This window comes from Parambassis ranga, chromosome 8 (assembly GCF_900634625.1).
Source record: "Parambassis ranga chromosome 8, fParRan2.1, whole genome shotgun sequence".
In the NCBI taxonomy this organism is placed as follows: Eukaryota; Metazoa; Chordata; class Actinopteri; family Ambassidae; genus Parambassis; species Parambassis ranga.
The window spans coordinates 18,532,898-18,559,298 of NC_041029.1; the positions used below are offsets into that span (position 1 = coordinate 18,532,898).

The window sequence follows — 26,401 nt, forward strand, 5'->3', positions numbered from 1 at the left end:
GTGTGTCGCCCCGAAGTGAGGCAGGATTTTCTGGATCTCGCAGACGACAAATAGTTTTTTTTCGCATCGACCTCCAGGACTGATCCTACATCTTCCTCCGTGTGGGCACCATCACTGTGCAGGGACCATGCTGATGAAGGAGTACCGCATCTGCATGCCCCTCACAGTGGAGGAGGTGGGTGAAGTTTCACACGCTGCTGCTGTAACTGTCCGCACACCCGGGCAGAGTTGTTGAGTTGCATCACGTTGTCTTGATGTATTCTGTGTAGTTTTTATTGCAGACAAAGTGCGACAAAGTTGGCACTGATGCGCTCGTAGTGTCCGTTTTGCACCAAAAGCCGTACAGAGAACCACCGCAGGGTGGCGCTGCTGCTGTCTCTGCTTCCCCCTGCTGAGAGATGGTGTGAAGCAGCAGAGGGAGTCATGTGGTTGTTATGGACCGTGGTGATAGATCTGCTTCACTCTGTGTTTGGACTGTGATTTCCCAGCACCGCCGTGCAGCCTAACTGCTCAGATATGACAGGAACGTGCTGCTTATTGTGATGCAGAGGTTGATGGTTGTACAGCTGTAGTTTATTGCACATGATTGATTGCTAACGCTACCTTATAATGGAGAGACTTGTATAACTGGACTTCCTGTCTGTGCTGTCACACAGTGTCCGGGCTGGATCTACTGGGTGGCATAGAAGGCCGTGCAGTTAAAGACCATCAGCTGAGTTTTAGGGCACCTGCTGCACCAGGTGAACCTCCTGGTGCCCCATGCACATATTTTCTTTACACAGATGATTTCCAAGAGTTTAAATCGAGGAAACTGGACTCAGGGATTGTTTTTTGAAGACGAAGAAGCCACTCCCCCAAGTGGCTTCTTCAGTTCAGCTCTCACCCTTCATCCCTTCCTAGCAGACTTCACTCCCATTCAAACTCTAACGATGGGCCGTCAACTAGTCCTGCACATGGCCCAGACACAGTTTCTGGTCGTTAACTGACCATTAACCAACTAGAAGGATCTTAGTCATGTGAACACATAAAACTCAGATTCCCAATCAGAATAGCAGCAGAACTGAAGAAGCCACTTGGGGGAGGTGAAAAACAATCCTTGAGTCCAGTTGCCTCGATTTGATCTCTTGGAAATGACTGTGAGCTGGATGAATGAGAGATCCACAGATTTATTTACACAGAAGTTCTCTTTAGATATTTGACTGACTGGTTGAAGTCACCTTGTACACAGACAGACAGTTTGTCCAGACGACAAACATAAAAATTGTGCGACTACACGAGACACATGCCTACAGTGTTACGCTCTGGATCTGCCACTGTTTGTGTTGTTAGTAAGCGGTTTGTGTTTGAGGTTTTATAAGTCCCTGCCTACACAGCAGATGTTCTACTAAAGGTTTTTATTGAGTTTAAAGGTTTTATGATGCTTCATACGTGTGTTACCACAGCGCTGAGTTCACTGCAGTCAGGCAAAGCCCTTCGTTTTGTCAAGTGAAGTCAAAACTGTTGTGCTGCTTGTGTGTTGCTTTTACACCCCCCCCCCCATCACTGAACTTTCTTGATCTTCAGAAACATAGTTTCATGTTTGTGATTACTGTTATGCTGGATTCTAGGGTTGATTTCGTCTTCTGCTTTGCTTCACTTCAACGTTGATGAAAGATAGAGCTGTCTACTGTGGCCAGGCTAAGGGCTATCACATCTGCTGTTGAAAGGGCAACAATGAGGTGCAGCCTGATCTATTGATCTGTCAGCGACTTGGTAAATGAACATCTGTATCGAATCATTTCTGCAGCTTGCAAAGATCAGTAGATGTCTCCCCTCTGAAATGATTTCTCGTTCAGTGCAAACACAACCAGGGAAATTCAACAGTAGTTGCCATGGTTCAGTTGGCGTCATCTGGAATGGTGCAAATTGCATAATGCAGCGCTATGTGCTCAAGTGAGAATTGAATGCACGATAGAACACATCTTCATCTGACTCGTACTGACTCCTGCAGATGGAAGGTTTCCCTTAGATTTGTGATGAGTAACAATTTCAAATTCATTGTATGCAACACAAGAGTGAAAATACAAATGTCCTCACATGGCTTCGCAGCATCAGGAGATTCTCTTCAGAGAAAGAAATGACTGGACGGTTGAAGAATTTCATCTGAGACAGACGTCAAGAAGCTTCTCTGAGACACAGAGAATTAAACTGCGAGTTTGATGGATTTTATTTCGAAAACATACTTTTAGTGTCACTGTTTTTCAGCCAAGCGTGTGTGAAGGTGCACGCCTGTGTGCAGAGTCAGGGCACGTACTTTACATTGTGTTCTGTTGGTCAGAAAACATTTAATCATATCAGTCATTTTGTAGCCATGGAAACTACTCATCCACCCATGTCACAGATTCTAATGTCACTGGAGGTCTTTGTATGTCAAAATGTGAACTGAGCAATTCAAAAAGGATGAAAACATCCTAAATAAATGCAGCTTCAGCGCATGTGTCATTAGAGGTATGAACCCATTACACCTGGTTTGATTGTGGTGACATCATTCAGTCAGTGTGAGGTCACTCTATGGGGAGGGTGTCCATGTGGACCAGAACTGCCCCGCATCACGTCTAGGCCCAGAACCAAGATCTTGTTTACATCCCCAGAGAGGAAGGCTCTGTGCTCTCGCTAACTAAGAGCCTGTCTCATTGCTGCTCCCTGAGGAGCTCCTCGCTCCTGGCTCATACTCGCCAGATGGAGAAAGCACGCTCACTCAGACAATCTGCCAGACGTCAAAGGATGAACCAAGGAGAGAGAGGGAGGATGTGTGTGGAGGAGGTGATGGATGGTGACTGCCTGACTGTAGGTTAATGATCTTGTAAACAGACTTTACAGTTATAAAAAGATTGCAAACAAAGATGACTCCATCCAGGATGGCTACTTCTTAAATATCTACTACAGACTGGCTCCAACAGCTCCAGAGGCAAAGCACTGCCCTGTAATTTTACCACAGAGGTTTCAGTGTTGTTTCTACGCTTCTTGCATCATGCTGTACACTGTTTTCACCACCAATGAAATGCTTTCAAGTTTCATGTCTTTTTTAAAGAGCAACAGTTTGTTCCTGCAATCCGCTCTCCAAGGCTCCTTACTCTGAGGCTGATCGTGAACGTGATTCAGTGGCTGCTCAGGTGCAGCTCACTGGTACAACACTCAAAAGTTAATTCATTACAACAGAGATGGTAATTGATTTGGGCTATAGTTTGAAAGTATGTCATAATTATTCTGATATATAACAGTAATATATCCCTATGAAGAGACGAGGTTAATAAGCCTTTAATCTATCCTGAACAGGATGAACATACTCAAACATAAACTCTAGAAATCCTGGCTGTATAGGTGTATGGACCTGTGTAGACTGCAGTGCTGCAGGCTTATCTGTAATATGGGATTAGTGTGGGCAGGTTGACCTAAATTACATTTTGGGGCAAATGTGCTTCAGTTTTAGAGGTCAAAGGTCAAGTATGGCATCTCCGCTAATACAGTTTTTGCCACAATTCAGATGCTAAATATGATAGAATTTCACATACTATATAATGAAATATAGTACAAAGTATATGTGTTAACATATAATGTGAGCTTCTCTGAGGTATGATGCAAAGCGTTCTCACACTTTAGTCTTTTCTACATGTATCTGTCTACACAGGCATGGGTGTAAACTGCAGATTGATTTGCTAGTGAAGGTCAATCTAATCTGAACTGTGTAGATCTATGAATAAAATTTAAAAAAGACATAACAATAATGTGTGTAGGGTAGGTGCAGTGACATTATATTCTGAATTCTTGGCTATGTGTATACGGCTTTAGGCCCCGTTCACACTGCAGAAAGTCAGTCCAGCTAGAGTAGGGTTGAATCCAGATAGTCTTTAAGCTGGATATGTTCAGACCTGTTTTCAAATCTGGCTATCACACGCACGTGTCCGCACTCAATCTGGCTTGTTTGTTGTCCTCCAAACCACTAGGTGGCGCCTCGTAATATACAGAGTCCGTTCAGGCCGTAGTAGGACCGCGTGTGCGCATGCGTCGTGCATTTTTTATTTTTTTTGTCCTGTGTCGCTCGTTCATTTATTTTTTTCAGTTTAAAAAGCAGTTTATTGCTTTGTACCCTGCGGAAAAAACTCGGGGCAAAGCTGTCGTAGTTCGCCGGTTGTTTACATACGGCTTTTGTACGCAACTTGGACACTGTCCCTGTGAACCGGAAGTATCACGTCGCTAGCCGGATTCAATAGCTGCATTTGCGTTCAGACCTGAGCCAGATGTAAACCAATCCAGCTAGATCCACCTCAAAGAGGTGGATTAAAATCAATCCGGATAAATCCAGATACGGCCCGAATCCTAATGTTCACTTCAGTGTATGTGTAACAGTGTAACACACTCACACTGAGCACAAACACTTTCTGTGAGAGTTGGAAGGTCCCAAAGCCGGCAGAGGAGCTGACTTATTTAGTGACATGTTTTGAATTGGATTGAGCCACACTGCAGCTCCCTGCTTCTTTTTACAGGCCCTCACAGGTCTATGACCCTCTAAAATCAGAGGAATCCATGTCCAAGCACTTCACATTGTAGTGAGTGTAGACATGCTGGAAATATCCATAGAGCAAAGGGCAGGTATGGCCAGCAAGGGTCTTGAAGGTGGGCCAAGGTTACAAACTGGAAAACACCAGCAGGCAGAAACGGTGCACTATGTAGCAACAATTCTCCTGTAGTGTCTATTTATAGTGTAAAAGCTGAGGACTAAATACAGAGCAGTTGAGTAGGAACAGCTGCTCAGGTGACTGGAGGTTGTGGGAACAGGGGTGACGAACAGACAGGTGAGAAATCCAGAAATGAGTGCTGAAGAACGCGGGAGGCGGCGTCTGCGCATGGGTCACCATGGCACAAAACATTCAGACATGTGATCGGTAACCTTTAGTATTGACTGGAACTCCAGACAGAGAGAGCATGTTTATTAATTTAAAGACATACGGTCGATGAAGGACAGACACAGACGGAGAGAGGGAAGAAGGGACGACTGAGAGTAAAACTCACAGAGCTCTCTCACACAGAGTTTAGAGTTAGACAGAGTGAGGCTGCTGCAGACAAACCCACCCTTCACAGGACTAATAAGGGGATGGACCCAGCTAATGATGTTATATTATGCTTGTCTGACATATTATCTCTGCCCTCCCCACAGACACCGCAGCAGCACACGGCGCGTGTCATCCTGAAGCTTGACATCTGTAACAGTTATGCTTTCTCGCTGCTGCCTCTGGTCATGTGTTTGAAACTCACAGCTTCAAACGGCCGTCCTGTGGGGGTTATAGAGAGCGGCGACAGATTTTTAAATGGCTTCCTGCACACACACACACACACACACACACTGTGCCGACACGCCCTAATTCCAAGAAATAGCAGACATACTGATACATACATAGACATACTGATTGTTTCCTGTGAAGAGGTGCACCTGCAGAGTGCTGCTGAACACAGAGGCAAAGTAAGGATGTTTTATTTTAGCTGACGATCATATGTTCCGTGTCGCATGTCTGAAAATACATCCATATGTGTCGTTAGCAGAAAGGAATCGGCCAAATGTGGCACTTTTTTGTGGGGTCGAAGGTGATTTTTGGGACCACAGGGGACGTGAAGCACATCCTCCTGGGTAACAGCGGATCACTTCCCTGGTTACACCATCAGAACCATAACAGGAGGTTTTAACAGCAGCAGCTAACCTACCACCGATCTGAAACAGTTGGCAACCCTCCCACCAGTTCAGCATCCACCTTATTAGAAGAGGAAACGCTTCATCACTCGTCCTGCCATCCCGGCCCTCAGCCCAGCTCTCTGCTGTCCCTGTCCTCTGAACCTCACTCGCTGTCAACATCCTGTCTAAACAAAGAGAAACAATGGCTGCTGAGAATAGAGGCCGAGCTGACACCCTGTGAATGTGTCTGTAGAGTTATGGGACAGGTGGTGGAGGAGAGATGCAGCGTGAGAGGGGAGCAGCTGGGCGTGATCACCATATATCAGATCTGTTATTCTTATGATCACGTCAAGTCATTAAAAGACACACTCGGAGAACATGCGTCCACCGGCCTTTGTGCTAAAAACAGGACCTGAGCCCTCAGCTCTACATTTACACTTTAACCTTTCTATTCTAGTAGAGGGTGTGTGCGTGACATCACGGGATGCAGAAGTCACTGCGGAGACACCCACTGAGTAGTAAACAGCTGCTGTAGGCTGGAGCCTATTCCAGCTGGGGGGAACACAGAGAGCCAGCAACCATGCACCCACTCACACCGAGTCCCTGGAGAACAACAACACAACAAATCTACACACAGAAAGGCCCCGAACTGGAACCTTCTACACAAGATATGTGCTCTTAGTAATGATGGAACAAATATTGAATATTCATTACTAGTCACATCGTGTTTGTTTCAGGAAACTACCCCCTACACCCTGAAACATGTCCTGGTGTCAATATCAGGTACACATAAATGTCAGGAAACACTACTGCTTCCTTTGAGAAGTCCAACTGCTAAAGATCTAAGCAGATAATCAGCTGTTTTCACAGCTCGCTGAGGGTAGCCATACTGCTAGGTGTTTTGCAGTTTAAGTGGGAGAGGGACATCTGCACAAAATCTCTATTTACACTGCAGCACAGCAAATCAATATGATTTCTTTTAAGACCAGCTCAGTAAGAAAATGAGCTGCGTAAGAATGATCGTGTCAAATAATGTTTGTAAAGGCGAAGGAGACACTCTCCATCAGCACGAACCTGACCGCCGCTACCACCATAATAATAAACAGGTTTCTTGAAACACACCTATAGACGTAGAACTACATCCAGCCATGTGGGTGGTTGCACAGATACATGATGTGCATACCAGAATAACAGGTACAAGTGTCCCTGGTTGCTATAGGAACATCAGCGGCTCACAACTGATTAGAAATCTCTTTGATGATGAAGTGTGTGCAGTGAGCGCACAGGAATCAAGGTTAGTGCCAGTACATTTGGAATCTAACAGACAGGAGAGGCGTCCGCAAAATGAAACATATAACTGCCACTTCACATTCACATGCGTTAATTAAAAATATTTCCACTTCCAGTGGGTTTTACTGTGTTGGAAAGACCCTGGAAATCTGGCGAACAGCTGTTTAAAGCGAGGCAGTGACTGTGTGGCTGTAAGTTCAGCAGTGACAGCGGAAACCTCGTCCAACACACCAGATGGTCCAACTGTGTACTAATGTGCGTGTGTTCCATGACTTTGTGAGTCCTGGTGAGTGTCTGTGTGAGTGTGTGTCGTATGACTTTATGTATATAAATATATATATACACCCACATCAGAGATGAGCCTTACTGCTGATTTCTGATGTGGGTGGAGAGACAGGTTTTTGCAATTCTAGAATGTTATTTACAACTAGACCACAAACACAACATGTGTTTTTTAAGGTGCACCTTTTCCTGGTCGGTCTGATTTAGTGGTTCTAGTCTGCTATAGCTTGGTGAACAGGTGCAGGGGGCCCCCAGCATGGATCCTCACCTCTCTCCATCTCACGTCTGTTGCTTTTGTCCAGTGATGCAAAGATACTCTGCCATCTACAAATCTGCAGTAACAAAACTATCCTGAGAGCTGAACATGTCTGCTCTTTGTCTGCCAGAGTTTTAAATCTGGTGTCTGTGGCGACACTCCAGTGCTGGCGAATCGGTAGTAAAGCTGATGAGGAGAGAAGGCGAAGCCAAGGACACAAGAAACTTGGAATAAGCCTGAGCCTCGGCCGAAAAACCAAGTGTCCAAGAAAAGTTTCTAATCCTCTGAGGACGCATGTGACATAACACTACTACAGTGTTATGTCAGCATCACATTACAGCTGGACAGGTGGATGGAATTCATTCATCCTTCACTGAGAACACAAACAGAGCACATTCACAGGAATCAATAAATCACATGTATTAGGAATTCCCAGGAATGTTCAGCATGCATTGGGATTTTCCAGAATTCTCCAACACATACCAACAGTCCAACAACAATAACCCACTTCTGCTTTGGACAGAGGAGAGATAACTTCCAGTGAAGCTCTGCCTCGCTCACGCTGACTTCGAACTTCCGTCTCATTTCAGCCGCTGCCCTCTGGTCCGTTTGACAGCTCAAACGCTGAAGTCACGACACTGTGCTGCCACAGTAGCTGTGAGCTGTCTGTCAAGGCTGTTTCAGACATGCATTCATTCTCTCGGGGGCTGACGTGGAGAGGAAAAAACCTTTCAATATCTAGTTTGATCTTCATGACACTGCTCTGATCTGCTCATCTGTGACTCAAAGGAACAACCTTATCTAAACCCAAACTCTCAACATCATATTTGTCTGTGGCTGTGACCAGCATCACTAAATACATGTGTATACAAGACATTCTGTAATCTTTTTTTGTCAGCATCAACTGGGCCCAGACAGTAAATAGACACTGACTGAGTGATAATGTCTGTTCTGGAGACAGCAGCCTGAACATTCCTTCATATCATAAAACCATTTAACCAACAACCAATAAGCATGAATCCAGGGAAAAGCATGAAACAACCAACTTTTCTTTGTTCACAAAATTCTTCCTTACATGCCAACTGTGTGTTGGTGGTTCCCCAAAGCCCAGAAGCACCAAGTAAAGCGTTCCAGCTGGCAAACTGTTACCACCGGATAATATACTACAAGTTTCAAAGCCCAGAAAATGATCAAGCTGAGGGTTAATGCAAACTCCGACCTCTTCCTGAATAAAGTCTCACCTACAACATCCGAAAATCAAATGAATCATCAGGTAAGTGACTAAACATCAGCTACAGGTCCAAAAACTCCCATTCAACAGTGATACAGTGAGAGATTTTAGTTATTGTTGGAGAATGTTGAGAAAGTCACGGCTGCAGTCTGAAGCCTGATGTCGTACACTCACAGTCTCTGTCTGCGTTTTTCCTTCCTCGCTTCTTCTATCTCAGCAGCGCCATGAGAAGTATACAGCACTGTGCTTCCTCTATGCATAATAAATGATCTGGTTTTCCCCAAGCAATCTGAAATTCAAGTTGTACCAAAACACTCCAGACTAGAACAGGGTGGGGACAAAGGGTTATGTAACAAGCGGGGAAACGTGTTTATCAAACTAAGTGAATGGAAGTAAATCACCGGGTTCTTGCTCAAAGCGCGGGACTCGGATCGACGTCTGCGGCACATCAGTGCATCTCCAAAACCAAATCAATCAGAAATCAGTGTCAGTGCTGATGCAAGGCACACTTCAACATGCACCTGTGGGCGCCGCTTCATCTGCTTTGTTCTCCGCAGGGGGGTGATTGATCCCTCTTGGCTTCTGCTTTATACTGACTGAATCTAATGAGTCATATTAAACAGCCTGTCTGGATGCTGGAGTGAAACATATTTATTTATATGATCGCTTCTATCCAAGCTGATTAACAACATGCGCTCAGTGCTTCCAACCCATGAATGCTGTGACTGCTCTGGTGCTGTCTGTGCTGTCATTTCAAGTTCCAGTGTTTAAAGGTCGGAGATTTCACTCTGATGCACTTTTTGTTAAATCAGTGTAACTTCTGTTTACAATCCGATAGCAACCGATTAGTTCGGCAGTTTCTCATTAAAACGAAGAATATGAATCATCTGAAGCTATAAAACATAAAAACATCATCAGTCCTCCGGGTGGACCCTGTAGGAGTATTGGCTGGTTGTCACTCTCTTCCTGCTCTGTGCACCAGAGAGGTACGTGCATGATGGCCGAAGTCACAGACCGCAGCTCGTCTTCAGGTGATGCGTCCATGTGATTGGAGGCGTGGCTTCAGGGTGAGCTCCGAGAGAAAGGGGCGTGTGTTTTCTAAATCTCCTACCCTGCCTTTAACCCTTCACGCTAACATCATTTAGCTCAAAGTTCATTTCACACAGATTAAAATGAACTATTTCACATGTTCCTAAAATTCAATTCTAAGCTTGCTTGGAACCAAATAATTGCATCTTGTTCACATTTTGTGTGTAATCATAACAAACTGCTAAATTAACACAATAAACATTTCAATAGCTTCTAAAAACAGTTCTGTGAACATTAATATTTACATGTGCTAAGTTTACAATTCCAGCTTCAAAGGCTGCTGCTGCATTGGTCCCATTCCAACATGTAGTGGGGGTGCACAGCATGCTGCTATATTTACCTAAATTAAAAGCACTTATGCACATTAAAAATAGGAAGATGTGGAGACGTTTGGTTGGAAATGGCAGCTCTCTGCAACAATTAGCTCTGAGCGCTTATTTGCTAATTAAACACAATAAAAAAAGAATAATTCTGGGTGTTTGGTCACAAAGTGAAACGTCAGTGAGGTAGATTCATCCTCTGGGCACCATTAAAGTCGACGCTAGAACACTGATGATATTCTTTTGACAGTAATCTCTTCACACATGAATGCACATAAACACAGGTCTGACCTGTGAGGAGCGAATCATTGTGCTCAACTTCAACTGCATTTAATTACACCACAGTCCAATAAAAAAAAATTGTCGTACATCAGCCACTTCTTAAAGCATCATTAAGGCCAAGTGTGGGTCAAAAAGTTGGAAAACAGTCGGGCTGTTTTTTCACTGACAGCAACACGGCCGACATAATGATCCTGTCAAAGCCAGCACACGAAGACAAGGACAGAGCGGAGGAAATGAGAAAAACCCCGAACAGGGAGAAGAGCCAGTAATGCGGAGAAAATGAATGTCGACAGAGAAAGGTTGAAGGAGAAGGAGATAAGCATCAAGGAGAGTACAAATGAGGAGCAGGGAGGGCAGGAGACAGCCGTCCTCAATCAAGGGTTCCCATACAGAGTCTCAACATATCTTCCTCCAGCAGCACCGTCTTCTTTCTCATCATCCCCTCGCTCCACCCGCGTTCCCTCTTCTGCATGCATACAAACACATCACTCCGCTCGTCCACTGGCACCAGCGGGGGGTAAAGATGCACAGTGGAGTGATCCGGAGTGAGTGATCTTGACATTATGTAATCTTTGGTTCGGTGACCTCAGACACTGCAGAGATGCAGGATGAGAAGACGAGTGTGGAGGAAAGGCAGGGAGGAAACGGGCGGAGAGGGAGGCACGACAGGAGAGTGCTCTCAACCACCTGCAGCCATCAGTTTTAATAAGTCACACCCCACCACACGCCGACATCCTTTACATAACCTGCTCCTTTGCTTTTAGCAGACCTCTGCTCACTGCTGAGGATTATTCCTAATAGCTGTTGAGTGATATATGTGTTACTACACTATTCAGCCAGTGGAGTCTGCTTTTAAAACCACAAAGCCACATAAATAACCCGTGTTTACAATGTGGGCCATTGGTACAAAACATGGCAGGAAGCAGGAGTCAGAAAACCTGCAAATATCTCAACATCTCATTCCTCGTGTCCCTTTGCTCTTTGAACGGGTTTGTGGTTCAACCCTGGAAATGAGATGTGAAGTCATCTTTTACATCTTATAAAGCCTGCTCTGCTTACAAGGGCTACATGAAGCTACATGAAGCTAACAGCAGCTAACAGTAGCTAACGTTATCACAAAGTTACAAATTGCACATACAATAATTCATATATTTATTCAATAGTTGCATCCTCCTTAATCATTTTTATTGACATCGATTCTAATTGAATATGTTAACATGAGACCGTGGTGGCACTTAGTATAAGGTATATGATGCCTTTTCAGCCAGGCTGACTGATGTTGATGCCAAGCTGATCATAGACCATAGTATGACTGTTTGAAGGACAGTCGGATGTGTGGCTCATCCTGCACTCCACACAGGGAGAGTTGTTCTTCCATTTTAAGCCTCTGGTACAATCATTCAATATTTCCCTTTTAGTAACACTGTGTTGCAGCAGCACAGACCCACAGCTCAGGAACACCCTCCATGAATGAGGCCATGGAACACAGAGAGCGGGCTGCTCGTGTGGCACAGAATACAAACACGTTGCTTCCCACCTGCCATCCTTCTATCGCCTACGTGACCTTTATGTGCAAGTGAATTTATCAAATCTTTACAGGGAGTTAACACTCACCTTCACTTTGTACTGAATCAGCACAAGCACAGTCAGTCAGGCGCTCACTCTCTACAGTAAGGCCAGATTTCTGCTGAAACTGCAGAGCTGTGTGTGGTGTTATAGTACTTTATGTCTTTAAGTCACAGCTTAAGAGCTGCTGTGAGGAAACCATTTATTTGGCCGATTCCTCCTGTTTAAATATCGCCGTAAAAAACCAACAGCAGAACTTCTCCACACCCTCACACAGCGTCACCTTCGACAGATACGCAGATCTGCAGCAGGCCTGCAGGTCTTAGATATGCTCTCTGCTCGGCACAAATATAGTTGGTGGAAGTAGTTTTTCTCCCACACCGCCTAAAGGCACATGGACTCTGTCTCTCTGCTCCATCTGCTTTGTGGTTTTGTGGCATTATTTCTTCCTGGTGGTATTTTTCAGTCATTTGAAGTGAAGCTATAAAACTGTGGAGATGTTTGTTGTGGATGGAAGACGTTGTGCTTGCAACCTGTTCAAAGGTGTCTGGTTAAACCTAATCAAGTCTTAGTGCATAGAAAAGAACAGCCATGAGTTCAGTGTTGCTACAGAGAATAAGATGTATATTTATGGAAATCATTTTCTGTATTTGTGCTCCAACTGTTGGAATGTATTTGTTAGCAGATGGTTCGGTAAATTAGCGTTAGCCTTTGCCAGCATAAATAAACATGTCTCCATCTACGTTTTGGCCACTGTGTGTGTGTGTGTGTATCTGCTGTTAGCGGCTGGGTGTTTGTATCTTTTTCTGCCCTCTGATGGTAAAATAATTCATCCGCCATATGGGCCCATGAGATAAAGACAACAGGGATGGATTCCACCGAGATTTAAACAGACGATGCTGCTTGGTAAGGAGCAACTCTGGCCTGTGTGTTTGATCATACCGTGCAGGGAATTCAAATAATGTGAGCTGTGAGTGGATGTACGGCTGATGATTGGAGCGTCTCACATAAAAAATGATTACATGATGATTGCTGTATGAAGTGGGATGGTGAGTAATAAAATGTGAGACTCCATTGATTTACTTGTGTGATTTAGATAAAGGATGATCTATATGGCATGTGTGAGCATGCTCTGTGTCTCTCATCACACACACACACAGACACACACACACAGAGACACACACACACACAGACACACAGACTAAAATGGACATCTAAACACAGCAGCTATTTATCTCCACAGGAGCCGCTCATTAATGCAAGAATACTGAACGCTCACAGCAGTAATTACTGTCTGTGGTTGAATTTTAATTATATCTTAGCATTGTGCCTGGTGCTCGACTTCTGTGTGTAAGTGTGTGCGTCTCTGTCAGGATTCTTATCTTACACTCACAGTAACGCACTCCGTGGCTGTAACACAATGACCACAGCTCCTCGCCACCTGCTGCTGTGTTAGAAGAGAGAGCCAGAGAAGCAGAGACACAGCGAAGGCTTTCATCCTGAAAGGCTGCTGAGGTTGCATGTAAAGCCTTAATGAGCGTACGAGTAACAAACATGTTTGTGTTCTTGTCGTTGTTTCCAGATGTAGCATTGGTTAAAACACCGCATGCTAATTAACATAAAGATTCTGACGAGTTTAATGAGACCACTCGGCCCAAAGGTGACACCAGAACATTTTGACATTACATCTAATTTGAAATAATGTGGTATAAGAAATAAAATGATCATACTGCCGATATCGTTGAACTATTCCTTTAACATTTATCGTCCATCCAGCTCATCCTTGGGAACAAAATATCTTAAGAACACCTTGAGGGACTTTCTTGAGATATGGCGAAATTCTAAACTGAAGGTCAAAGGTCGCAGTGACCCCAGATGAGCTGGCAATTTCAGGTGCATACATGTCAAGAACCTTGTGATGAAATAGGCTCTGAGTTGGCGCTCACTATAAGTTAGGCTCAGTGGTTTTCAGTTGATAATCTGAGGTCAAAGGTGACTAAATTATAGAGCATGTTTTTGTTTAGAAGTCAACATGGAGGCATAAACAGCAGGGCGGACATTCATGTTTAGAGTATTAAAGCTTTTAATGTGAAATTGTTTCTGCAGAACAGAACAGAATAAAACTTTGTTGAGCAGCAGTTCCCTGCATGATAATCCAGGGTTCTGCTCTTATTCAGTGCAGTAGTGCAGATCAGGACGAAGTAAAGAAAGAAAGGCAGGTACATCTAAATGAGAGAAAGACTGAGCTTAGCAGGCAGCAGAGTTCCTGCTGCAGGCCCTCGATCCTCAGTGCCTCTACTCTTTCTAGTGAGAAAGGGAATATGCAGAGCCACTCTATCCCCGCGCAGGAGCCACTTCTCCCTGCTCGTCATTAGAAGGAGATTTCCAAAGACAACAATGAAAGCAGCTCGTCATTCATCAGCTGCAGCTTGCAGCCAGCAGACAGGAGCTAAACACAATAGCAGGTAGGACGAACCGTGCCACGGCCGGCCTGTTTACACAATATGTCTGAACCCTGCATTAATCAAAGGAAATATTCTGCTTAATGTTAATAGAGTGTTGCTAGCCATCAGAGGCCCTCTCGAGTGGGCACTCATGCATTGATGCTTTTGATCCAGCAGGGACATTTATCTGTGCTCTTCAGCTAGCTCTCATTACGTGTTTCAGGCCAGACACGAATCTCTCAGTCTGTGCAACAACATTCTCTTTCTTTCTCCAGCTTTCTGACAGGTCAGTACCATGGTGGTGTAGTGCTTTATCCTTGGCTGCTGTTCAACATGTATTACACATAAAGAAGGGAACCAAACACTGACTGCAGTTCGCTTCATCAAAAGATGGATAATCCATCTACAAAAATAAATCACCGCAAAGCAGGATGAAAATACTTACAATTTAATTTAGAAATGTCCAAATATGTATAGTGGAGGTCTGATGGTAGCTGGCATTAGCTAACCCACAGTGACAGTTTTGACAAGGACTACCCAGCAGGAAGTGATGCACAGGTGTTTACCTTTGTGTTGGAACTGGACACAGAGAAACATAGTTTGTTGGAGCTTAAATGAGAGAACCCTCCTGTTAGCCGTAATGCTAGCGTTTGTTGTGACCACCTTGTAAAGAGCGGATTTCTCTACTTCTATTTCTCTATTGGGATGATAACATCGACCCCTTTAGCCCAATTTTTTAGTTAAAATTTCGCAGATTCTCACTTTCGATGAGCTTGAACTAGGAAGCGTGAACTGATCGCAGTGGTAACGATGTTCTAAATTCGAGCAGGCATCTGTGTTTGTGTGCATCTAAATGCAGGTTCCTCTTCCATTAGGCCTGGACTGTGACTGTGTCACTGCAGCCGGACACTAACAGCTGCTCAGTCAGAAACACACCGCCATCAACATTCCAGCTGGAATTCTCTGTCACAGTTTATTGCCTTCCTCTCATGTTCAGCAGATGGAAAACATTTACCATTGTACCACTCTGCTTTTGCTGACTGGTATACATGGGCTCTGTTTGTTTCCACTATCACATTTCTCGTCTCTTCATTCCTTCCTTTTTGTGGCTGGATGTAAAGTCACAAGTCAACCTCCCATGCTGCGTGTGTCCTTTTTTCCATTAGCTTAACACAGCTATCCTGGGTTGAAGCATTGTGTGTGTGTGTGTGTGTGTGTGTGTGTGCGCGTATACATGACCCCTTTGGCATTTTAACAGAGAGTAACTATCATTGGTTTCCCTGGCTCAAAAATAGTCCTACAAGCAGTTGGAAACCTCCACGCCTCAGTCCAGCGCTTCAGGTTTTCCAAATGTATGGAAAATAGTTGCGGTGTGACGGCGCTGCCGGCCTGTCAGAGCCGCCAAAAGTGACATTGTCACTGGGCCAAGTGGGTCATTTGGCGATGAGTGAAAGATTGTGGGTGCTGACTGATGTGTCACAAGGGACCATGGGATAGGGTCACCTAACTGTCTGTTTCGGCTGTTACTATTGTTACACTGCGTGGTCCTGACCCGATACAGTCCGTTGTCACCATGCTGCAGACAGCAGCTAATCCAGCAGCTCTCTGTCACTACAGCCACTGTCCCCAGGTGTCAGGACCATATAGCAGTGATAATACCCTTCTACATTTATTTTTATAGTTGCTATAGAATTATACTGTTGAGTCAGTTGCTGGACGTTAACCAAGGTCAATTCAAAGTAGCGCCCTCAGATGGATACTGATATACGACATCTACATTTCGTATCAATGCTGCATCACTAGATGCAATAAAATCATGTCAAACTTTTGTGTTTGTGTTTCAGTACCAGATCGGCCAGCTGTACATGATTAGCAAACACAGTCATGAACAGAGTGAACGTGGAGAAGGTGTAGAGGTGGTGCAGAACGAACCGTATGACGACCCTGAGCACGGATCCGGCCAGTTCACAGAGAAACGAATCTACCTCAACAGGTGAGTGTCCTGCACCACCAGCACTTAACATACAGGGGGCCACAGAGGGGGAAACAGCTCTCACTTCACACAGACAGAAGTTGTCCCTTCAGAAATATAGATCAATAAATCAACGGCAAAGTAATCAGACTCTGTTTGCTTTAGGCTAGACTAAAACTGCAGAAATACACTTTCATGCATTTTGGTGAGGTAAGATGTGTGTGTGTGTGTGGGAAGGAAAGATGAGGTCAGTGATGGATAATGTGAGCAGTCACTGTCGGACGTGGAGCCTGCCTTTCTCCACCCACAAACCACCTGTTACTGTGTTATAGCCGCAGTCTGTGTGTGTGTGTGTGTGTGTGGCTTGTAAATAAGGCGGGTAAGGACATGTGAGCAGTTGGCTGTGTCTGGACACTCCCTGGCTGTTTGACAGGCCTCTGGAGAGGGACTGGAGGGAACCGTCTGTCTCACGTCCCAGTCAAACTTGTACAATTTCCACAGACAAGGAGTGATCATGTGGGACTTAATAAGTGGCCTGTTTAAAAGAGGATGGAAGTGTAACCTGGTCAGACCTAATGATGGCTCTCTGTCTGAATGCCTGATAATCTCTGTGTGATCAGGGCGATCATTGTTTCTGAAGCGGCTCAGCTGACTGTGTGCTGCATTTACTGGCAATCAGGGCTCTCTGTAAAAAGTAAATCTGCTCTATTCACCTGTGATTCCATGCAGCTCTCAAATCTGTGGCGATTTGCCTCTACCTAACACCCAAGCTTCAGACCCCATGTTCCCTCAGTCATGGTTTGCATCGTGATTGGATGCCCAATAAGGCGCTCCACCACTTGGCTGCGACTGTCAGCGCTTGGAATCCATCTGTGCTGAGTAATGGCTGAATGTCCCTTTGTATTTGCCCTCCATGCACCTCTCTGTATATCACTGGGTGTAACGTCCCTGCAGGGCGCTGGGTGTAATCAGTGTAATCAACTTCCCCCGTGGCCATCATGGCAACACTGTACAGCCTCCATTATGGCCACACACAGCTGGATGCTCCTCATCGCCTTCTCTGGCAAGAGGGAATGAGCAGAGCAAACTTCAGCAGAGGACCGCTTAGACTCTACAGCCGCTGGTAATCATCTGGTTCTTCTTCCTGGCTTTTCTAACCTGCCCGCTGTTCTCTGTGTGTTTCAGCAAGCTGCCCAGTTGGGCCAGAGCTGTAGTCCCTAAAATCTTCTACGTCACAGAAAAGGCTTGGAACTATTACCCATACACCATCACAGGTGAGGCTTTCACTGCACATCCTACGGTTCTGCACATTCAAACAGTGGAGTGAAAACACAATAGAACCCATCTCTCATAATAGTAACGACGGCTCCTGCTGACATTCCAACGGCAATAATCTCATTTTACTGCAGCTCTATGAACACATGCTGCTGGCAGCCATCACATGTGAACGTTAGAGCAAAGATATGGAATCAAAAACAAAAGGAGTGAAACAGGCTGGAGAGGGCTGGCTGTGCATTTCAGTGTTTGCTGTTTTTGCTTTGCAAAGCAAATCGCTGTTTTATAAAATTGCACAAATAATAATTGCACCTGTTATCGGGGCGTTTAGCCTCCCAAGAAGCATACGAGTGCTCTACTCCGGCCAGGGACCTGATCCCACGCGGAGAGGTGTGGAGTATGTTGTGTATCTTACATCTGTTTTACTGTACGTGGTATTAGTGAGGCTTAATGCTTCCGTCTCCATTTTGATCTAAATGATTTTTTTCTTCTTCTCTGCTCTGGTCTTTTCTCACTCACCATGTTTCATTTCTATGTTCTCCTTTACCTGTCCGCCCCCCCGCTCCCCTCCACAACACACACGTCCATTTCTGTCCATTAAACTGATGCTGGCTCTGCAACATGATCAGAGTACACGGTGAGTAGTTCAATGTGTCTGCAACTGAACACACACACACACATACAGAGACACACACAGACACACACAGAAAGACAGACAGACACACAGACACACAGACACACAGACACACAGACACACAAACACAAACACACAAACACAGACACACACACATTAAAGAAAAGAAGGACTTTGATCCAGCAGCTGTGTGTAGTTTTACTGTTTAAGGGTGAGAGTAGCCACACAGTAGAGTACGAGTGTGTTTTCCATGTTGTCATGCTGTCTGAATGTGTCCCTGTATATATCCTAAAAATGCTTCATTAAAGTAGTGTACAGGCGGTGGTCCATATATGTCCTCATGCACTGCACAGTATTTATTAGGCTGAGGCCTGTTTTAACTCTGCGACAGCAAGGACGCTAATTAATGCTGATGAGCTCACTATAGAGTCCCCTACCACAAACTCCCCATGTAATGACAGATAGTCACATGTTGATGAAGATTCTCAGTCATCCAGGTCATAATACGTAGAGAAGAGAGATAACACTGGCAGTCCAGATACAAGCTGATGCTGTCGTTACACTGGTGTGCATATGATAATTCATCAGAGCTGTTCCTAAACATTTGTTGGAGTGATGTGAAGATGCTCACTTTAACTCAAGTGTGTCCTTGAAGTCTCACGCTCGCAGTCTTCACAGGCACAGGGACAATATGGAAATACAGTGTGTACAAGTCACATATTATGTGTCTATTGTATGTCCTCAGGCTTTTTCCGTGTAAAGTGCCATGTGTGTCTGTAATAGATCATATATATATATATACACCTTCCTTATCGTGAGTGCCTGTATGAACTTACATATATGTGTGCAGAGAAGATAGAGTTATGAACATGTATGTATGTAAGTTGTACTAACAGCAACTGAAGCCTAATCCTAAGATATATTAACAGACGGACTTTCATTGCAGTGGCATTTACCTTCAACCACTGAAGGTCACTTTTTATCAAATATCCACAGAGGTGCTGAACTTTGATTAAAATCCAAAACTGGTTATTTTCCAGTTTATTACATCACTGTAATAAAGACCTTAGAATTATTTATCAAAATAACTTCAAGGAGAATTTAAATTCTAAAGTAATGTGGTGAAGTTAGATCCTTTTCTCGTTTTATCTCGCAGCACTACCTGATCACTGGAAGTAAACTGCACGTTTATCCAACCACCACCAGGTCCTCCCTCAGTCCTTCAAACCATGGTTAATGTACTTTTTCTCCTCTGGGACTGATCCTAGTTCCTATCCCTGCATTCACATATTGCCTTTTTATGACTTCAATTTGAAGGCCCATGTCTGTGCTTCAGCAACACCTGCATCCCTGCCGCATAAATATTTACTGGTCAGGCTGCCGCCTCCCGCCTCAGCTCTCAGCTGTGTAACGGGTTAATTGACAGTGGCTGACAAAAAGCACTAATGATTTGCTCTGGGACATTAGGGGGACATGCCCCAGGACATGATCTCTCTCTCTCTCTCTCACTCTCTCTCTCTCTCTCTCACTCTCTCACTCTCACACACACACACACACACACACACACACACACACACACACACACACACACACACACACACACACACACACACACACACACACACACACACACTTCTTTGGGAATATGACGACCAGCTCCACTGTGACCGTGAACAGAGCTTCTTATAAAACACAGGTGTTGATTGGGCTTGTGTGGTCACACTGACTCACAGGATAATGATCAGTTGTGGCAATGACAACGACTCTTCTATTAAAAGTAGCTATTACTGTTACAAGCTCACATTGTGATGGCAGGGTAGTCCTATACTTAGCTGTCAGTGGAGGGAGGCATCAGTCATTCAGACTAAAAACACACACACACATCGTGTGCCACCATTTGCTTCAGTCAGCTTTAAGATAACACACACACACACATACGTGTACACACGTTTCTTGTGGTCTCCTTCTTACATCACTCGGGCCAGTGTGCTTGATTTATTGAACTGTGTGATAAATTACAGTGAGAAGACACACTCACTGTCTTTTTCACACACACACACTGAGCTCTGATTCTTGTCTATGCTGCAGGAATTGATCTGTCTTACAGTCTCTGTCCTGCTGTGCCACACACACACACACACACACACTAGCTTGTACATCAACGCCTTATGTAACCAGTATTTTGGTTGTATAATTACTGGGAGTGTTAAGCTTTAATCGAATTAAACTGTCGTGTTTAAGAGCTGATGCAGGCAATGTGGCCGAAGGCAATACAAATGAGTGTGCATGTGTAGTGCAGGGATTACTCATGTTGTGGGGACCTCAGTATTTATACCATCACATCACGGGGGACGTGCGTTCCTTATGGGGACGAAGAGGAAGTCTCCAGGACATATTGTAAGATGAAGATTGTTTTAAGGGTAGGATTAGATTGAGGCAAACAGGTACACATAATTTACTTAATCCTGATGATGTAACGCATGGATTAATGCAGGAAACATGCTGCTTTATATTTGACTACATTAGATGGATTTCATCTTGTACAAATAACACGTAATTTCAGGAGGATCTATGAATTAGTGTCTGGCCTGACCTGACACACTCTGTGGTCAGAGCTAACAGCACACTGGAGCTAGATACCATAGATTTACAATCAACATGCTGATGGTGGAATGAAGTCTGCTGCACAAACCATTGTTCAACTGAAAGACGGGTGGAGAGGAGAGCAGAAACTACACACATTGAACAGCATCACACACGGTGAGAGGACACCAGGCTGAGATTCCACTTACATAAACCTTTGCTCCCCCTCTCCGAACAGCACAGTGTGAACAACAGTGTTTGATGGCATATTAATTTGTGTAAAACATAACATGCATTAACATACAGTGCAGATCACATGAGACTGGTTATTAATAGTAATCAACAAGAGTGCATGCATCCATCAGCTGCATCAGGTGTTACTGGCAACAAGTATGGTTCAGGTTCGAATAAATCAAACATCAACATCATGGACAGCGTGTGTGTGTTAAGACAAGAAGCCAGTGTAACACATAGGGCTCGACTGTTTAGTCTTTCTTTCTGTCGTCTCCAGTGCTCCTTCCTGCCCAAGTTTTCCATCCACATAGAGACCAAATACGAGGACAACAACGGGAGCAACGATAGTGTGAGTACAGAGCTCAGAGGATGGGATGAATGTGTGGGGAGGTCTCTGTGATAGATTCTAGGGTTGGTTGTTTTCTGTCAGTCCCTCATTGTGTTCCTGTCTGTCTGATGTTTTGCTTCATCTTATGTGTCTCATGCTTTGTTGCTGACGTACAGCAACCTGTTACTGTTCTATAAATGAATTAGCCTTATTGAAACCTCGTCATGCAACACAGTTATTGGAAAAAATACCTTTTTTTAAATCATAGCTTTCTGTGACAAAGTGAGATCTTTTTGGAAAGTTATAGCTAAAGATCTAGAATCACACTGCTAACAGCCACAGGGCCACAGCACCAGACGGTCTCCACAGCAACACAACAAGCTCTCGGTGTTGTCGAGTCTTTTATCACAGTTAAAAGCACTGTGCTCTGCTCTCTACTTCTCCTTCACTTTAAACTCTGACTGGCAGTGACAGTTATGCAATATTGGCCGAGAGGTCCTCCAGCTACAAACAAAAGGCTGCGGCGCCCCTCGGTGGTGTGTCCTGGGAGCTGCAGGCACATGTTGGTTTCACAGATGGTCATAATTTCACATTTGAAACTGATTGTAACAAATGGGGTGTGTGGCCAAATTGAATAGAAGGTTTTGCTCCTTCCGCTCTGGAGTTAACACCTGCACTGCCCCGCAGTTTGTCCAGTCACTGCTGTTCTTTCTTATGTCCCTCGTTTCTCTTAATAATCTCTCGCTGACCTTTTCTCGCCCTCACTGCACCTGCGTAAAAGTTTCTGATCAACAGTCTGTGACGCATTAGGGTTAAAAATGTGGAAAACATAGCAGAGATTGCTTTGCTGTGGCTGTGTGAGTCACGCTGGAGGAAATCATAGGCCACAAGGTGTGAGTCAGATTCAGCCTTGCAGTTTGTTCTGTGGATTGTCTGAGAGTAACGGCAGGACAGAAGGTGCTCATCACGTTATCAGTGTTGTAAACCAGCAGCCTATTATCTAACTGTCAGCTCCTACCCTATTAAACCTCTGCAGTGTTGCATGGTATTTTATGTCTACTACCCTGAGCACTTCCTGTCAGACCATGTGACAGGGAAACACACCTAAAGCACAGCATTGACTTGTCCTCACACGCTCTTCCTCAGATCTTTGCCAACGAGCCCAGAGAGGAGGAAACGGAGGTGTGTGTTGTGGACATCGCCTATGATGAGATCGCAGAGCGCCACTACAAGGAGTCAGAGGTGAGAGAGGGTGAAGCCGCTGACCTCGGGAGGTGGTGTTTAAATCTACATACTGGAGTGAGTTAATGCACACACGTGGCAGAAGAACAGGGCAGGACATCAACAAACCAAGACAAGGGACGGCGTATGAGCAGACAAACAGAACAGTGTGTTATCTTTCCTTCGCAGCGCCAGCTCAGATTTTGACCACCAGCTGGCCATCTGCCTCGTCTGAGTGATGGAAGGGAGGCAAATGCATGTTTGTGTGTGGGGGAGGTGATGGGCATTAGCTCGCTGATTTGACATTTGTATGCATGTGTGTGTGTGTGTGCTCATCTATCAGGGAGCGACGGTCATAAAAGGCTGTGCTATTAATAATCAAGAGGGGTCATGACAGCACTGCAGTGGTGTTTTATTATCGACAGTCTCACACACACACACACACACCTCCCACTGGGCTTTATGGTCTTCTGCTTTAATACACTCAGAGCTAAGAATAGCACAGAAATGTCGTCCAGTAGAGTCGATGTCAGATCAGAAAATCATTAGATGTTTAAAGCTCTGTGTACAGGCCATTAGTCCCTATTTTAAATAAAAGATATTAAAAAACTAATCGTTACCTCCGTGAATCGAACAGCCAGGCACTACACAGGGCCATCTAGTGGTTAGAGAGTGATTTCAGACACAGCTAATGTGTTAGCATTATAACGTGCTGCATATGATTCAAAGCGTAAAACTACACCAAGCAACCATCCTTAAAGTAGTTCTAGTCATACAAAGCAGAAACATGAGCCTCAGACATGACCCATCACCCCACCAGTGATTAGAAATAAATACAAACTAGCTCAGAGTGGTAAACACAGCAGGCACTGGTCCTACCGTACAAAACGAGGAACGTGTCCAAAACTCGGTCGCTGAGCCACGTTTCTGTGAAAACAAAGGCAGCTTTTAGGCACCCAGCACATACATCTCTGAATATGGTCTAGTTTATTGTCCAGTTGGCTATAATTTACTTTTAGCCTGGCACAAATACCAGGCTTATTGTTCAGACTTCCTTGAATTAAAGAAGCATCATTAAACCAGAAGTGACAGCACAGCACTTGCTAGTTAGCATGATAACATCTGTTGATATCTCTGAGCACAACACATCTTTCTTTTTGCTCTATGGATAACTCAAATTATAACTTAAACTCGATGACACAGATTGCAACATTAAGTGAGGACTGAACTGAACTGAAGAAGCCACTTGGAGGAGTGGCGAAACATCTTCAAAAAACAATCCCTGAGTCCAGTTGCCTTGATTTAAACTCTTGGAAAAGGGGAGTGCTGGACACTCTGAGGAATCTGATGAGTAAAAGTACACAATGTTTGTATATGTTTATTTCCCGAATGAGAAGTGCAATTTGCTGAACCTAATGTCTCACGCTCTTGCAGGACCTTCGATATTTTAAGTCGAAGAAGACCAACCGAGGGATTCTGCAGGAAGGATGGATTAAGACCCAAGACCCCGTCATGTGCTCCTACAAACTGGTCACTGTCAAATTTGAGGTCTGGGGCCTGCAGACACGTGTGGAACACTTCGTACACAAGGTCAGGGTGAAAAAAAGTCAAACTTTTTGACCCGTGTAAATTGTTGTCAGTGCCAGAGGCGTCCCATTTGCGGCTCTGAGAGCATGTGATACCCAGCCGTGAACCAAATCAGATGTTCCATTATCACCTTCTACGATATCTGCCCTGCTTCTGTGTCACAGTGTACCTTGCACCTCCACACCTGCTCTTGCCTGCAAAGTTCTTCTAATTCCCAAATCCATTCCGTTTGGCCCTCCACAGCATCTGTCCTTGGGTGAACTGTCCCTGTCCTCTCCTTGCCTGAAGCAACTCAGCAGCTCTCTCTCTCTCTCTCTCTCTCTCTCACACACAGCCAGAGCCATTACTCACTCGGTATCACCAGGAGTGACTCATAGTAATGGGGTGAAAAGAAACATTTGGAGCTTTAAAGTGTTTTAAACTCTGTACCCTTCAGAAGTAACTCATTCTGATTCACTTCCTGATGCCTCTTTTCTGTGAATCTACTCAGGTGATTCGGGATGTTCTGCTGCTAGGACACAGGCAGGCGTTCGCCTGGGTGGACGAGTGGATTGGTAAGTTCGATGGAGACATTTATCCAAAAATGTAGACACTGACTTAGCTCAGACTAAGTCAGTGACACCACAAGCAACGTGCTATGATGCTCCAGCATATTGGCAAGAACACATACTTCCACTGCCACTATCTCCAAAACAATCTATGGATGTATAAATGGTATGATATTAATAATTTAATTTAGGGTGAACTCCCCCTTTAAATTTGATTAATACCACAGAAAGATCAACAGCTTCACCATCTTTCTTCTTTCGGTCTTCTTTTAATCTCTGCTGATCCATTATTATTTAATAAGCCCTCCAACCACAGCTGTGTTGCAGCCATCCTATCATAAATGTTTTGACAGTTCACTCACAAAGGTATCGGCTTTTGACAGTCTCCTTCTGATCTCACGGCTGCTTAGTGTTCTGCTGCTGTTTGAAGAAACCCATCGACCTGCGTAGTATTTTTTGAGCCATCACAAAAAAATCAATGCAAACCCAGAGGAGTGGGCAGACTTAGCATCACTGCAATCCTGTTTCAAAGTAGTCCAAATATTTCAAATGAGAATATTTTATAAGCCGCAGACAGTGGAGACACGGGTGGATGTTTCTTTCATGAGAAAATAATACTGTACGTTCACAAGTTACTCATGTGTGTTGAAGACATCTTTAACATCCAGTTTCTAGATGTGTGTCTCCCACTGATTTGTTTTCCAGCAATGACCACATGTCCTTTATAACTTTTTCTTCTGCACAGTAGATGTACACTGGCTTACACCTCGCTAGAAATCCACTAACACAACATTGCTATGCAGAGTTGTGTCTCTGTACCGTGACATTTCCTCTGTGGAAAGACACTAGTAAGAACAGGGACACCAGTCCTCACAAACCAATGTGTTTCTCTTTCTGTAACGCTTCTTCCCGGGCAGACATGACCATGGAGGAAGTAAGAGAGTACGAACGTGCCACACAGGAAGCCACCAACCTAAAGATCGGCACCTTCCCCCCTGTCATCTCCATCTCAGAGACACCGCTGCCTTCCAGCGCCCGCAGTGGACCCAGCAGCGCCCCATCGACTCCGCTCTCCACCGAAGCCCCAGAATTCCTGTCAGTGCCCAAGGAGCGACCCAGGAAGAAGTCGGCCCCGGAGACCTTGACCCTCCCAGACACAAGCCGCAGGGATTCAATCTTTAAGCTCCCCAGCTTTTTCTCCTGGAACTCCAGTCCACAGCCAGAATGAGAGCGGGGCTGCATCACTGCTGAACGCCCAGAACAAACGCCTGTGAATCAGTGGAGGAAGTATGCCAACGCCCCTCTCAACCAGTTACAGTGAAGGGAGACCTTTCACTCTACTGGTGATCCCCACCCCTCAGCAGACAGTGTTCCAGTAAAGCCAACCGCTCTCAGACTGCCTCTACCGCAAGGTGTGAAGGTTCAGTACGTCCCAGTGAGAGTCAAACTAAAGCAGGTTACTCATTCTTCTTCTTTGAACAGAGGCAGTCTGCATCATTATGGAGTCCAATTAGCCAGGCTGAGTGTAGCATACATTCCTGAAGAGATTTCATCC

The 26,401-nt window shown here is 44.8% G+C and overlaps 1 protein-coding gene across 1 annotated transcript; it reads left to right on the top strand.

Moving 5' to 3' along the window:
- Nucleotides 1-127: 127 nt before the first annotated feature.
- Nucleotides 128-26,393, top strand: pitpnc1a (phosphatidylinositol transfer protein cytoplasmic 1a). Its single transcript, XM_028412226.1, has 9 exons — nt 128-175; nt 16,309-16,457; nt 17,622-17,710; nt 18,341-18,348; nt 21,440-21,511; nt 22,637-22,732; nt 24,146-24,301; nt 24,789-24,852; nt 25,764-26,393. Exons 1-9 carry the CDS (start codon nt 128-130, stop codon nt 26,072-26,074), a joined length of 993 nt encoding a protein of 330 aa, XP_028268027.1. The 3' UTR covers nt 26,075-26,393.
- The last annotated feature ends 8 nt before the right edge of the window (nt 26,394-26,401 follow it).